Source organism: Genypterus blacodes, unplaced genomic scaffold, assembly GCF_046128005.1.
Source record: "Genypterus blacodes isolate CSIRO-AG114 ecotype Tasmania unplaced genomic scaffold, CSIRO-AGI_Gbla_v1 ptg000039l_1, whole genome shotgun sequence".
Lineage (NCBI taxonomy): Eukaryota > Metazoa > Chordata > Actinopteri > Ophidiiformes > Ophidiidae > Genypterus > Genypterus blacodes.
Window position 1 is genome coordinate 4,662,878 of NW_027466852.1, and position 16,369 is coordinate 4,679,246.

A 16,369-nucleotide genomic window follows, 5' to 3' on the forward strand; every position below is an offset into this window, starting at 1 on the left:
CACTTCCTGTCAAATCACGCACTGCCTGGCATAATCTACCCATGACCTAAACATTGAGGATCATGGCTGGTGTTTGTTTGTTTGGGTTAGCCTGTAAGTGTTTATGATGCTGCTTTGAGATGCTGCTTTCATGGTTCAATTTGAAGGTGTGTGGGTGTGTGAGAGAGTGTGTGTGTTTTCAGTGTTTATCATGGGCATCAAAAACAGCTCAGTGAGTTAAGACAAGACAAGTCACGGATCACAAGACAACGGTGAGGTCACGTCAGCAGCACTGATCCAGCTTCACTCACAACTTCTGCAAAGCAAACACATGACACAGATCACAGATTAAAGGATCATACCGCCGTTTTTACCCATTTGTTACAAACCCATACTATACATTAATACATTTCCTCTCATGAGTCAGATGGAACTGGTAAAATATCCGACATATCAACTTTTCTAGATCGATCTGGAATAGGATTTCTGGAATTTGGAGTGTTTGAGTGGCGACAAGAGGCCCAGGCGATTTTCCACACCCAGAGAACTTCTCAACAGCTGGACAGCTGCTCCCCCCCCCAAAGAAACCTCAATCACCAAAGGGAGCCTTGCAGTGGTTTCAACCCACACACTTTCAAATCACATATGAGCCGAAGCAATTCAAAGCCAATTCATAGCTGCAGTTCCTCTGTGGTCGTATAATGTGAAATGTTATTGTGGATCGAGCTCTGAATAAGTTCTTACTAGATACTAGTTGTATTATCATTATTAGTTGTGGGTTTGGTTTAAGTTTGTGTCCTAACTGGGCTATGGGGAACAGAACACGCTTAATCTGAATGTCAGACTAATTTTCATTTTCCACAGCAGCCAAACAAAACAGACACACAGAGTTTTGTACTTGCAGTGCAGACAAGAAAATTACCAGAAAAGCAGCCTTATTAATGAATGAAAACATAGCCAACACACCCATTAAGCTTTTACCAATTATATCAGCTCTTTGCAGTTTCTTGCCGTATTGCTATTTACTTTGGAGCTCCCGATTCAAATGTAAATCAGGTCACCAGGCATAGATTCTATAGCACAAAGCATCTGTCATGAGGCTTCGCTGTGCGGCTGAATTCATGGAGGTTTGACACAAAGCAAACGCCGCCAGACCACAGAGAGGAATGCAGATAAGAGTGGATTTAAAAGCAGAGGAATACATTCAGCAGGAAAATTAATGCTGTTATTTTGTGCACTTTAAATCATGGATTTAATATGGGGGTTTAGCTCTGAGACAACACGTGCTGGTTCAGCAAAGCTTGCACCCTTGGCGCTATTATAGCGCCAAGGGTATGTTATCAAAGAGAAGACAGGAAGTGCAAAAAGTATAGTTTGGCCTCTGATAAATCCCACCGATGGAACCATACAAAAGCAAAAACATAATTCATCACAGGTTTGAAGTTTAAGCCTCAAAGAAGGGACAGTATATTCACTTATTGTTTATCTAAGTTAAGACGATTACTTAAAAAACGTTTCATGAAAGATTTTTTGTTCATTATTCAAGCTGTCGGCTCTGAATTTGTTCTAAAAGTCAAAGTCGTAGCATCTGTAAATGTCAATTTCTTTGGAAAGTCCCTATAAAGTAAATATTTGAGAATTAGATGTTGTACACTTTTGTAAATGAGTGATTGATCTGACTGTCCGTGTTTGGATAATATACTGCCACTGGTTTCTTCATGTTTTTTTTGTTTGGATCACCAAAGTGGAATATTTAGAAAACCACTAGGAAGCCACTCCAAAGACACACACACACACACACACACACACACACACACAGGGCACATTTCCATAAAGAAACCGAGATGAATAAATGGATCATAATCACACAGTTGCAGTTGCTGCTGAAATCCTGAGACTAAAGCACCAACACACAAACACACACAAACACACACAGATACACACAGATACACACAAATACACAAAGCTGAGCACTGAACCCACGCTTGGAATCCAGTAAATGAGTTTATTTTTCACTGCTAAAACTCTTGAGATGAATGAGGAGATACAGTGAAGCTTCGTCAGTTACCACAGCTTCCTTCCCCTCCTTCATCATAGCTGCTGCACTCCTCTTCTTCTCTTTTCAGACAGTATTTTACAGACTCGTCTCGACTATTTTCTCCTGTTTATTCCCTCTGAGACTTCAGCTGCACAAAGAATGTTCTGCCGAATGTAGCTCAGGGCCAACAGTCCTAAATACAAATCACAAAGCTTAAGCAGAACTTCATCAGACATCATTTGGGGCAAATTAACTCCAAAGTAAAGCAGTTTATAGCCTGATGCAGCTCATAATGAAACTGAAATCACGAAGCCGGGAGACATCAGGATAAATCGAGAATATACTGCATTTCGATGTATTTATGTACAGCTTATCGATCTGTTTTAGTTTATTTGATCTGTTTGCAAACTATACCGATCCTAAACAGTTATCATATAGTCTAATAAAGAATCTGAGGGTGGTTGTTTTTTCTACTTTCAGTAGTTTTTGGCTGCTGAGGTTGTGTCGATAGAAGCCTGCGTGCGTGCGTGCGTGCGTGCGTGCGTGCGTGCGTGCGTGCGTGCGTGCGTGCGTGCGTGCGTGCGTGCGTGCGTGCGTGCGTGCGTGTGTGTCTGTGTTACATAATATCAAGGTTGTTTGGTTAATAATCTTCTCTGAGCAAATATTGCTTTTATAATTATTGTTATTGGTGGAGTTTAATGATTGAAATCCTAATGATCACAGTGACAGAGATTATTCAGAAAAGAGCAAATTTATTTGTATTTTGTAGAAAACGCCATGGTTTAAAACCTGATCTATGAATAAACTCATCATCATTATTACTATTTTTATCATTGCTGTTATTATCAATATCAGTATCATTATTATTGCAGTATTTATGAGTTATTTCTTGTGTTTTGTTTTATTATTTGTTCTTTTTAAACACTGATACTAAAAGCTGGAATGCAGAATGAAAAACAACATGATTCTTAAAGATGAATTACAACGGGTGGTGAACTTTGTATACACACACACACACAGAGGCCATATCGGCGTGTGTGTGCTCTGTATCTCTGACTGCACGCTCCCCTCTGTTTCTAGCTTTTATACTGCATATTTTCAGCCACATGTGAAACCTGAACTCTTTCCGTGCCCCCGTGGTTTTGTTTTGACGCAACAGATGCCTGAAACATACTGTCAGGCAGCAACACACACACACATACACACACACACACACACACACACACGCACACTACTCTCCAAAAGAAGTGAGAGGTACATTTATGCTATGCAGGAAGAAGAAGCAGCTGCAAGCATGTGCTTTGGAGTTTCTTATGAGAGGGACTCACAGCACTTCCCCACCGCCGTCTTTTATTTATGGTGCCCAGCAACAACAAACAGCAGCGTCGGCATCTTTTACAGCCTGAGAGGACTGGCAGTGTTTCATGCCTACAACCACTGGGTGCTACCAAGTGGAGGGTTGCTATTAATACCAGTCTCAACCTACAGCCACCCCACAATTACATTCTCTTAAACAAGCATAACCTGATAAAAACTGCCTCAAGATATATAAGATGACATTTAGGAAACTCACCCAGCTAAGACAAGCATGTGTTTAATTTGTTGTTGTGTTGTTACTGTTGCTAAAGTCACAGCGTGGTGGTGGAGACTTTCAATGAAAGCTCTAATAGTTTACAGCCATTAGAGCGAGAACAGAAATTTAATCAGATTATTCTCAGGTCACGGGAAGATTTTTCCTTCTGATGTTGCATTGGTTTGTAAGGTTATAACTAAAGGTGAAAGTGAGACTTGTGAGTAAAATGGCGATTCTCTTACAGTACTATCTTACTGGGATCATTTTTTTATCTCATTTGCAGGTAAATAAGCTATTCTTCAGTTTACCAGAGACAGCCTGGAACCTGGTCATCCTCACTATTTCACCTGCTTCCTGTTTCCTCCAAAGCTCCAATCTGCTGGCAGCTTTCCTAACAGCATTCCAGCCTCTGTTTTGGTCTGTTGCCTGTGATTCTGACTTTTGTCCACCCATGATTTATTCTTTTTTTTTTATTCAGCCTATATTGTACTGTAAAGCTGTGGATGAGAGATACATTAAGTCTTTAGTGGAACAAAACCTCACACAGTGACCTTTGAATGCTTCACCCACGGAACTAACCTTTGCTCACAGCAGTTTGGATTAATTTGAGAACTGAGAAATTCTAACAAGTTTGTTGTAACTTCCTCCTGCAGCACCTGAGAGGGGAAGACACCACTGACGCCATCTGAGAGCAGTTGTATGGCAGCATGTGATGTTACAGACTGTGGTTGTCATGGAGCTGCATTCAGCACATTTCATACGTATTCACTATCAGCCCATCGGCTCGCTTTCCAGTGTTGAGGAGAAATGGTTGTTGCTATTAACCCTGCCCAGACGCCTTTCCCATTTCCACAAGTAGAAACCATAGCAACAGACCTGACAGGCGCCTCGCTTCCACTTTTCACTTCCTGCCTGCATGGGGAAGCTCTCACCTCATTGACTCTTTCCTGAATGATCTAGTTTCCCCACATCATCAATGCAGGGAGCTCAAGCTGGTCATGTTCCAACCATCGTTTCTGTCTTTGAATATTAGTGAAGGAGCTGGAATATTCTCCTGACGAATGTATGCAGGCACTGAAGACTCTTGAGGCTAATGTAAATAATGTGAGGCCCAAAGTGAGTGCGTCACCTCTGTGTTCTCCTGCTGTACTATAAACCAATGTATTGCCTGGATGTGTTTGTAACAAAGTGTCTGTGCGCATGAGTGTGTCTGTGCGCACGAGTGTGTGTGTGTGTGGGGGGGGGTTGGTGGGTGTATGCATACGGACTGACATAGCCTTTTCTGAGACGTCATCTGCACTGTGTATATCACACTCCATTACAGAGAATATGTCACAGGGAATATCTCCATGTCTAGTGAATATGTATACAAAGTCTGTGTGCATGTGTGGCTGTGTGTGTGCGCACAAACACAAAGACACACATTTAGATCGGAGTGAACAAAGTGAACTTTTTGTCACAGATTGAGTTAGTTTCCCTCAGTTATTGAGTATTTACTTCCGTACACTTTTGAGGTGCTGATATGATGTGATATGTTCTACTATTTCTCTCACTGCTTCTTTATATATTAGAGGGATTTAATGTATTTTTTTTCTCCATTATTTGATTATTTGATACTTGCAATCATGATCAAGATTCAAAATTCAAGTTGAGATAAATTCATGAATTGTTGCTGCTAAAAAACTGTGCCTCAGCTTTGTTTTGTCTTAACCAGACGGTGCAGCTTAGAAATTAAGGCCTCAACTTAAGAGCCATTTGACATTGGTTAAATTATTTGGTGGAGTGGGGGAGTTTGTAATCTTGGCCCTAAACAAGCTTTGCTGTTGGTCTCCAGTTTTGAGAACTTTCTACTATTTGATTTCAAGATGTTCATTACTTAAATCCAAATTCCAAAACAACTGACAAACCCTCCTATCTCTAAATTGGTTGATTTTCCCTACCGATGCTTTAATGTTTACCACATACATTTGAATGTATCAATGATGTAACACTCTGAGAGTTCTCATTGATACAAATCAGTACTTTTAATTTGGAAACCACTCACCACTACGCCACTTTACATCAGCCTCTCCTTACTACTCCAAATGAATGCTAGTTATATTTTTTTCTGTGGGTTTCTCCCTCCACGAGACTCTTCTGTACTTCTGCGTCATCTTCACTCCCTCAGCCTGTTTGTGAAATGAGGGGGTGTTGTGAGGTGACAGAGGGCAGATGTTTCCTCCCTGACTTTGAAGTTCCTCATAAAGATGGAGGGAGGAGAAATATACAGTTGATGGTAATTCCTGTTATCCCACGGAGGCTGCGCATTTTACAAGGGAGGCACATTCAGCTCTCCCCTAAAAAAAAGTATTAGGAATGCTCTTTTCCAGCTAACATCACATTCAGGCAGCCAGGCAGAGCTGCATGGGATTGTGTCTGCTATCAAAGTGCCATTTTGCAACACATTTGACTGATCAAACAGAACTTTGCCTCCCATTTGCCTCTCCTAACTCAAGAGTTTACAGTTTGTGTTTACACAGTGAGTTAAACTGACCAGGCAATTGTTCTTACTTTTTTAAATTTGGAGATGACGTCTTGTCATTGGAAAACAATGACTTGACTGTGCACAGCAGTAACACAGCCAGTTGTCAAGGGTGTGAAAGCCTCAGATTGCTCTTTGTTGGCCAGAGTTCAATTTGTTTAAAGCTGCATGTTGCCACCATGTGGTTGAAAAAAGATCTAAAGAGATTAACATGGCAAAAACACTTGCAATGCAATTATCCATCTTATATTTCATAACATAACTTGGAAACATTCTTAAAACTATTAGTAAGGTGAAATGTTTTGATTTAATTCTATTATTTAATATACATTACATGGCATATTAAAGGATTTCATATCAAGGTGTGGAGTTCCATGCCTTCCTTTTTATTTTTGCAAAAGTAACAATGTAGATTTGGCAGTAAAAGGGGGAAAACAGGATGTGGGCGCAGCAGTAGATACAACTCCCACACTGTTTGTAGGTTATCATTCCACACAGAATTCCAAAGTAAAGCTATCCAAATCCAGATACAAAGCAGAAGCAACAAGCGATCTATAAAAGTATAAAATTAAACCTTTTATGCACAATAATATCAAGAGGTTGAACTTTAAGCAGTCCAGGATCATTAATCTATCACACAGTGGTTTATTTGTTGATTTGATTAACCTTAAGGCCATCTTGAAGGCAACAACCAGGGCTTGTGGAAAGTAGCAGACTGTACAGCTCTGCATCCATGTCTCATCGTTGAACCACAGGGATTTAAGCTGTAAAAACAAAAAGAAGAAGGTGAGAAGTGGAAAAGACAAAAATAATGACAGAATTTGAATTAAGAGACAAAAAATTCAATTCCTGCTCCAACCCAAACATCTGCACACCTTTTACTATGACTTTGACCATGGCCTCACTGGAGCTGATGTGGTTGGTGGCCACACATTTGTAGGACCCACTGTCACTGAGTTTAACATGAGCCATCTGAAGCTTTCCATCCTTTGTGGTGACTGTTCCTGGAGGCAGAGACCCTCTGCCCACTCTGCTCCAGGCGAATTTGATGGGATGAGAGCCGTGAGCAAGGCATTGCACGAACAGAGCATCTCCGGGCTGAAGCCTCACCTGGTCAGGCAGACAGGTGGTGTACGGAGGGGCTGTATGAAGAAGAGAGTGAGCAAATCAATGTTATCTTCCCCAGTAATACTAAAAAAAGAATGTGATGTGCACAGATCTGTGTCTCTGGTTTCTCCACTCACTGTCCACCTCCATCTGTGTGTAAGCTTCACTGTAGCCGTGTACGTTGGTTGCGTTGCAAATGTATTGCCCTGAGTCTTGGCGCCCCACACTGGTCAGTGTCAGAACTCCACCGACGACATTGTGTTTCCATGGCAATGGTGCCCGTAGTTTGGACCAGGCGATGACAGGAGTTGGAGAACCTGGATTGAAAAATGTAACATTAGTCAGGAAGAACAGATGATGAGATAGTGAGAGGACACACACAGACACACACACAGACACACACACACACAAACACACACACATCTTACCACTGGCTTGACACTCCATGATGACCGTATGTCCCTCCACTACTGTCATTTCTGTAGCAGACACGGAGGCAACCGGAGCCCCAGGCCCCCCCTCCACAATGATCTCAACTTTGACCTCTGTCATCCCCTCAGTGTTCCCAGCTTGGCAGATATACACACCAGAGTCCTCAGAACGCACTGCAGGCCACTGAGGGAGCAGGAAAAACTACCATTATATATGTGTTTGTGTGTGTGTCTGTGTGTGAATGAAGGGGCGGCTGTTTATATCCATTACTTACCTGTATGGTATTGACATCATTTGTCACCGTAGTAACCAGCTGCAGGGTGGAGCCCTGCCGTTTCCATGCCAGTGAAGGTTTTGGCCTGCCTATGGCGCGACATTCCACTGCCACAGGGTCGCCCATCCTGACCTGCAGGGGCCCTGCTGGTGTCAGCCGCACTTTAGGAGGATCTGAAGGAGAACACACGTAGATTGACACATAAAGGTATGTATTATAATAATACATGAATGGAAAAGGAAGATAAACACAAATGGAAGTACTGTAATGTCATAAGTAATACATGTACATGAGATATGTACAGAAAAACTCCAGACTAATTATTTTGTTACAGTTGATTATTTTATTTTTTGTGATGCATCTGTTTCCTAGGAATGAGTAACCTAACATGTAGAGGAGGACCCCAGCATGGAACTTTGACCGGAGGCGTCAAAAAAGGCTAAGACCGGCCCTGTTACTGTGCCACTGGACACGTTCAGTGATAAAAGGACAAAGTATCAAAGCTCACGTTTGACGTTCAGCACAGCGGTGCCAGTGCTGTGGCCTTCAGAGTTGGATGCCATGCAGCGATACTGGCCCTGGTTTCCAGGTCGGGCGTTGGCAACCGTCAGAACAGAGCCATTAGGGCCAACCTTCACATTGTCTGGAGGGAGGGGGTCATTTTATGCAATGAAACATCATCGATTGTAATAACTTTTGTTTATTGATAAGCCTGTTGCTCCTGACCTGGTAAAGCTTGGTTATTAGCTCTCTTCCACTCGAATTGGATGGGCTGTGTTCCACTCGTCACCTGGCACCTAAAGCTGGCAGACTCCCCCTGGCGCACTGTAGCCACCCTGGGTGCAACTGAGACGACAGGAGCCTGACCAGCCACTGCAGAGAGCGGGAGAGAGAGAGAGAGAGACACACACACACACACACACACACACACACACACACACACACACACACACACACACACACACACACACACACACACACCGAGAGAGAGCAATGATAAAAGAAACACACGCACACACAAGTTCTGAACCTTTAGTCAAGTCTGGTCTGGGTAAAACACACAGTAAACAAATACCACTGCAAAGCAAACAACCTGAGCAAATACCCAGATTGAACTGTAGTGATGACTACGCAAAAAAGACAAATGCATAAAATAGTTAAAGAATAGGATCCGTTTTTTACATAATTGTTGATAAAATACTAAATTAAACCATGACTGTACACACTGTCAGGAGTTCTAACTGAAAAGCTTCAGTGAAATTAGCAGAAGTCCACGTCACCACATATTACTTTTTTAAATGTAAACCAGATACATTACCTAAACATGACAGAGAACACAGGATCAGAGCCACAGGTGTGAAATCCATGATGAAAAGAGAACAGTTCCACTTTTCCTCCTGTGCACAATATCTCGCTCTCTCTCTCTCTTGTTCTCTTTCTCTCTATGTTTCATACACCCACTCTCAACCTTTAACCCTTCACTTCCATTCACCCCTTCCCCTATTCAAACATTATCTACGAGCCAGGGCAGAGAGATTATGTATATTTCTGCTACACTTGTGAACAAAGAATCAAATATTCAATTCCAAAAACATCTAACTTATTGATATCCTACTATATTTGCATTTAAAAATACTTTCTTTTAACTGATTGGAGAGCAATAATGAAAGAGTTCATTCTGACATTATGTGCACAGAAGTCGTATTAGACATACATGAAAATAATAACATGTGGCACGGTAGTTACTGAAAACAGTTTAGAAATTGATTGAATCACTTCAGAAATTTTTATCCAAGAAAATGATTACATTCCCTCCTGTGTATGTCTGCACTGATCAATAATATTGAAGTGATAAAGGCTGATGAATGTTACTCAAAGCACTATTGTTCTCATTACCTCCACCAAGGAGGGAAGGCTTTCCTTTGGATAGTAAGTAAAACAGACACATATGTTCACTTCGACGACGATGATCAACAACAAAACATCCATCAATGATTTATAATTAACTTATCTACAATGTGGAAAAATACTGTTATAGACATCTGGCTTTTAGTTTGGAGCAAAACAGAAAACAAAAACCCTGCAATTACATCATCCCACAACCCATAATAATGGATTATATCCTTTTGTTTGTTTGATTTGTTTGTTAGCAGGGCTACTCAAAAGGTTCAGAACCATTTGACAGAACTTGGTGGAAGCGTGGAGTTTGGCAGAGAAGAATATATTCAATTGGTGCTGACCCACATCCAGCTATTTCCAGGTTGAGCAATATTCCCTTAACCTTGGGACGTGGAGCCTTTTTTCTTTTTGTAGAGCATTTGTTGAGCTCTAAAAATGCCCTTTTATAAAACACAAGATAAAACATCTGAGATATATGCATGCATTGAAATGATCCTCTTATTCTCAGGTTATGTCTTATTATTCATCATGTTTGTTTACATTTGTTTACACCCACTGAAAGGAACATTACATCATATTGATAAGTAATTTCATGGTGTGGTAATCTTCACACACTTCTCTAATCAATTCCAGGGCATTTGTCAGATGTCAGACGTGATGACTGATGGAACAAGCGAGAAGTGTCTTTATATTGGACACTAGATTCCAAAACAAAAATCCTGGTTTGCCAGGAAGTAGAATCTAGTCATTTCCTTTTGTCCTCATGGTCGACCTTGATGAGATTCAGTGACACTATTGAACACTAGAGGGCACAGACGGTGCTGTGAAGTGAAACTGGATTATGAGTGTGTCCATTGTGCTACATCACAGACAAATGTTTATGTACCACCATGTCTAAAATTATGCCATTAAATTGCTTCACAAGTATGCAAGATGTGCAACTATTAAATAAATAGAAACATCAACCCAGAACACAAAGACACAATATAGTAACAATTTATTTATTTATTCATTTTTGGTTATTTCTGCTATTAAGATGTCTATGCTGTAGGTATACCACAGCATTTTAAATCCAAAGAAAAAAAGCAAAAGGCAATTTTAACTAGACATTTAAAAAACACTAACATGCGTGGAAGACGTGTAGTATATTTTTTCTTTTTAATTCATCATTAATTATTAATACATACTTGGCTGCAGGTTATTCCAAATGCAGGCCCTAACCCAGTATTTAAAAAAATGAAATATTTTTCCTTTTAAAAATGAGAAGAAATAATCTATGTAATTATGTAAAAAAAGGGGTGAATTGTTGTGGGTGAGATGTGGGAAAGATCAGCATAAAAAATGTTTTAAGAATTGCTGGAGTGACCTTCTGTGGCTCAGGTTGAGGTTTGCCCAGAATTTATATCAGTCCAAGGAGAAGAACAAAAAGGTCCAGCATCAGAGGGGTCAGAGTTCACCCTGCCTGGTGGCCAGACTGGGGAGACAAAAGAGGGAGGATCAGCACTGTCCTGTCCGGCCGCCATCAACCTACACAGAGAAAGGGAGAGGGGGAGAAAGATGGTTACCATAGCTACGCGCTTGGACAATGTGTAACTATAGCAACAGTGTGTAACCATGGCTACTCACATGGAGACAGTAAGAGGGGAGAAGAGCTCCTCCTCCAGAAAGATCCTCATAGCCTCACCTCAGGAGAGTAACAAGGGGTTGGATATCCTCCTATTAGTGCACAGGGGACATATCATGGACTGACATGAGACACACATATGGACAGTTTAATACCTAATATACATATACAATCACACACTCAAGACAAGGGGCAAGACTTTTAACAGCAATTAATAACAGTTTGGTGATTAACATTAAGGTCTGTGATGGTACCTGATGTCAACCTTTATGAACAAAACATTTGGTTGGATTAAGACACTTTCAAACTATTTGGGACTAAATGTATTTGCTCAGGATAATCAGGGGATTACTTCTGCCATGATGGACACTCAAAGGTGCATTAACTATTAACTTATAGACTAATACATAGCATAACACCACGAGGGGATAGAGGAATTTTGATTTAGAGATTGTGTCATTAAATGCAAAATTGCATCCCAAAATCATCCAAAATATGTTAAAAGCCTTTTATTCAACTCCAGTATTTCTTCACTTTTATGTTGGGGATAAAACACCATCATGCAAAAGTGAAGACCTGTTTCAGTCTGATGGAAACCTCTGCACTATGACTGAGTGAGAGTTTAAACTGTGTTTGGCTCACATCCATTAGTGATCAGTAAAATGAAAACCGGGCCACTCTGTTGATTAGTCACTTCATTTAAATGGAAAGTTTTTGATCTGATCTTTCACTCTCTTAAAGCATCTGTACTCTGTGAAAAACATATGTGTCAAACATATACCCCACAGCACAACACTGTGTGTGTTGCGGTGTGTGTACCTGAGTTTGGTGTGTCGGGGGCGCTGGCAGGACTAGCTTGTGAAGACACACTGGCTGCATCCACAGGAATCTTCCTTGTATACAGGTTTGCCTCATCCTGGAGCTTTGCCATGTTCCTCTTGTAGCGGATCCTTTTGTTACCGAACCAGTTGGACACCTGAGAGAAAAGGATGCAGGTGACACTCATTCCTGCACTAGAGGCAACTAACTAAGCTTTAGATTGATTGTTTTCATTAACATTATTGTTGAATTGTGTGTTTGCTAAACCAAGTGTGACCTTTGACCCCATTGTGCTGACCTGAGAAACCGTGATGGCGCACTTCTTGGCCAGGTCCTCCTTGGCCTCCTCACTGGGGTAGGGGTTGGCCAGATGGGAGTAAAAATATTGATTCAAAATCTCTGAGGCCTGCTTGTTAAAATTTCTACGCTTCCGTCTGCCAGAGGAGAGAGATTAAATCAGTTAACCCTTGGACACACGCACACAAAAAGACATAAGAATAAAGGACAACATAGGAGTCAGAAACAGTAAGCACACTAACCTCGCGTCCAGGAACCTGGAGCGTAGAATCATGATGGCTTCACAGGTGCTCTGCTTCAGCTGCATCTGGATGCCATTGAATTTACGGTGGATGATCGCCACCATGCGTTCAATCTCTTTGGGTGAGACGGGCCGTGTACGGGACTGCTCCCTCAGTAGGTTCATTACATGCTGGGTGAATTCACTGCATGCCTGAATGAGAGAGAGGGAGGGAGAGAGAGGGCAAGAGCGAGAGCGAGAGAGAGAGAGATTGTAGGGGCATTTGGACTCGGACAAAGGTCTCTAACACGGCTAAGGTGAGAGAGACAGAGAGGACGAAGTTATATCAAAAGCTAAAGCGCAAGATTGCAGGTGGCTTGAGTATTTTTATTACTATTACTTTATTGTGGTGTGTTAAAGGTTAAAACAGCTTTTCTAAAATGTCTTGGGTAACATACCTGTTCATACTTCTCCAGTTCACCCTGGTAGATGTGTCGAATCTGAGCCAGCTTCTCCTTGTACTCTGTGTGTCCTACACCGTCATCGCTCAGTATCCCTACAGCTGCTGAGGCTCCGCCCTTCTCTGGACCGGAGATTCCCTCTGCTAACAGCATGTTGTCCAGTCTCAGGATCTGTGGGTCCGGATGGTCGTCGTCTTGGATACCTCTGACACTGAGGGCTGTGGATGTGGAGGACAGGGAGAGAGACCATCAAGCCCACACCCACTCACTTACTCACCTACTATACTTTCCTTCCTGCTCTGACAATTTTCTGCTTGCTAAACAACAAAACAAGCTCTGGTGACTTTCTGGTGCCCAGCAGAGTTGAATTTACAGAGTCGGACACTCTCAGGAAGGAATGCAAACTAATTGGGGTGTTACAAAGTTCTAAGTTGTATTTGTTGTCTAACCGCAGGGCAATATTATTTATATGAACTGGAAAAACAACATGCAGACTGCCCCGACATATTTTACCATGTATATTGTAATACAGGAATTTCTTAATAACATTAGTATCCTATAATATTTATTAAAAGGATCATTATGGCAAATTCAGTATAGCAAGGAAGAGAATTATCGTCCACACGTCCACAATCATCTGTGTAAAGAACAACTGACGACCCAGAGGAAAGGGAGAGGAAGAGTGATAGAAAGTGTCATTCTCCAGGGATCAGCTATGAACAGAATGATAATGATCAAACTGGTGTGAAGGAGCAACACACCTGTGAAAAGGAAGTGTGAAAAATTATACACAAAGCCTGACTGACTAATTAAACAGCAGGAAAACCCCAATCACACAGGTTTGCTTCCACTACCACATGCACTCACTGATCGTAGTCTATTCAATAATCTGGGATCTGGGAACAGGATCTACTACTTAGGTGTATAATATTTGCATCACACACATTTACTCCCTTTAGTCTCATCCTGCTGCTGTTTAGTTTATTGTGATTCGCGAGCAATTACAGCTACTTCACCATTATATTACTAGTATTGGCACAAAATCCCATTGTGGATCACTCAGATAAGTCGATCCTTTGGCTGCCATGCATTTCTCAGTGCAAGGCCTCTGTTGTTATGACACTCCTTCACCCCTCCTTGTCGTGGTAGTAGCACTTTTAGCCTTTTCCCCCAATAGCAAGTGAGACACACTGAGCACAAGAGCAAGAGAGATAGAGAAAGAGAGAGAGAGACAATGCAATTCATGTAATAACAAGTAGCATTCAGTGAAGAAAGGCGAGAAACATGTAGCTGGTCTAAAATACAATCTGCTTTCTGTCTCCCATCTCTCTCTCTCTCTCTCTCTCTTCGCTCAGAGATGTCCTGATCAATCAAATAGGATTCTTTTGTTTCCCTGTAAACCTGTATCTTCAGTTGGGCGTCCCTTTGTAAGAATATGATAATGTTTCTGTAAACCTAAACATGTACGTAAATGCCTAAACTTTATCCTCAACTCCATCCATGGAATTATTGAAACAGTACAAATCGGTATTGGAATGCAACTTTGTTATCCGTTACCGAATAATCATACAACTTACCTGTCTTTTCTTTGACATCACACAGGACACTGAAGAGGGCAGTTTTCATTCTGTGGCAGTTTAATGCATGCTTCCTATATTGGAGAGAGAGAGAGAGAGAGAGAGAGATTATGATTGAATTTTGATGATCATTGCTATCTCACTGTTACATTAAATGATTCACCCTATGCAGAGAAGGTTCAGCCAGGACACATTCCATTAAACACAGTATTCTACCTATAAACAAGTGTATCTCTGTGTGTATATCTGTGTGTGTGCTGAGGCCAGGGGGTTAGTCTGGGTCGCAGGAGGTAAATAGAGGTGTATTTTTGGTATAAATTGTATAAATGTTTTTTTAAATGTGCATTGTTGTTTCTACTTCTATTGTTGCCGTCAGGATTTTGCAGTTATTCTGGAGGTTTCTAAGTTATCGGTCACTTTCCAGGGTTGCTGGGTTACAACTTGTGACCAGGTCCTGCTGTGTCCTGTCCTTCCTGCTCTATTACCTGTCATATTACCTGGCCTGGGCCTCGTCCAGACTCTCCTCCGCGATGGCCATTATCTGCTGGAGGATGTCACCCATGTGCTGCGGCTCCTGGCCCTGGTTATGATGCTTCTGAACCTCTTCATGATCACCAACGTCCATCTGAGGCCGTCCGGACCATACTGCGTGAGCAGACATGAGGCGGGCCCGATCATCCATACCTCCAATGTGGCAGTTATCCCAAATTTTGGAAAAAAAGATTTGTGGATCCAGAGGGATGAAAAGTTATCAAGCAAACCACAGAGCACAAACTTCAGAACAGTTCAGTCTGCTGTCAGTTTGGTCTACATGACACACGTCCACATAACAAAGGGAAAGGGAAAATAAGCTATGTTTTACTTTGCTAATATGTGATAAGTCACAATGATTGATTTCTTAACCCGTGATCTTTGACATGAAAAGCCTTTGTTCAGTAAATATTACGATCAGATATGGATAAGCTGCCAGAGAGGTAATAACAAAACCCCAGCAGGGAAATAACACCGAAAACAGCTAATCTGCTGATGGAATACTGAAATAGAGTGTTATTGTTTATTATAAAGGAACCAGGAGTCCATGTGTTTTACGGCGCCGTCCTCGACTGCTTGAGTCCCGAAGACCTGCCAGGTTTTAAAAGTGTCACCGGCAGATTCCCCCCAGAGACGGTCCGATCGTGGACTGAAAAAGAACTTAATCCTCCTGTTTGTGTATAATTCCAGCGGTTTGTAGGGTTAGTTATTGCTTAATCCCGTTTCCTTTCTCTGCTCGGCTCCCCAGCGGCTCCCCCCTCTCACACAAACAAGCATAGAGGACGACAAGCTGCACACAACGAAAACACACAACTTCCTGTCAAGTAGGCATCACTAAAACAGGAAGCTTCAATCGACAGCAAAATAAAAGCATAGAAGGAACCATGTTATATAAAGAATCAACAACAACAAAGGTGACTCGGGACCTCACTAAGAACTTTTCAAAGAATACAAAATTGCATTACTGTTTAATTTCCGATCCATGTACATTATTCCAAAACATTTCCTACCTTAAAC

General features: G+C 41.6%; 2 protein-coding genes across 3 annotated transcripts; both read right to left on the reverse strand.

Moving 5' to 3' along the window:
- Positions 1-6,441: 6,441 nt before the first annotated feature.
- On the reverse strand, positions 6,442-9,379 carry sid4 (secreted immunoglobulin domain 4). The gene is made up of 8 exons (XM_076148005.1): positions 9,243-9,379; positions 8,651-8,797; positions 8,433-8,567; positions 7,925-8,097; positions 7,647-7,833; positions 7,356-7,535; positions 6,987-7,253; positions 6,442-6,875 (listed from the first exon to the last, which is right to left on the reverse strand). Exons 1-8 carry the CDS (start codon positions 9,289-9,291, stop codon positions 6,871-6,873), a joined length of 1,143 nt encoding a protein of 380 aa, XP_076004120.1. The 5' UTR covers positions 9,292-9,379; the 3' UTR covers positions 6,442-6,870.
- A 1,424-nt stretch (positions 9,380-10,803) lies between these two features.
- Positions 10,804-16,157, reverse strand: LOC142996899 (pre-B-cell leukemia transcription factor 1-like). 2 transcript variants are annotated; one of them, XM_076148025.1, is made up of 8 exons: positions 15,319-16,157; positions 14,822-14,895; positions 13,242-13,462; positions 12,806-12,996; positions 12,565-12,700; positions 12,267-12,423; positions 11,508-11,539; positions 10,804-11,350 (listed from the first exon to the last, which is right to left on the reverse strand). In XM_076148025.1, the coding sequence occupies exons 1-8, from the start codon at positions 15,501-15,503 to the stop codon at positions 11,321-11,323; spliced, it is 1,026 nt and encodes a 341-aa protein (XP_076004140.1). In that variant the 5' UTR covers positions 15,504-16,157; the 3' UTR covers positions 10,804-11,320. The 2 variants fall into 2 exon arrangements, with proteins under 2 accessions (XP_076004140.1, XP_076004141.1); XM_076148026.1 differs by having other exon boundaries at positions 11,450-11,539; positions 15,319-16,155.
- Positions 16,158-16,369: the final 212 nt, after the last annotated feature.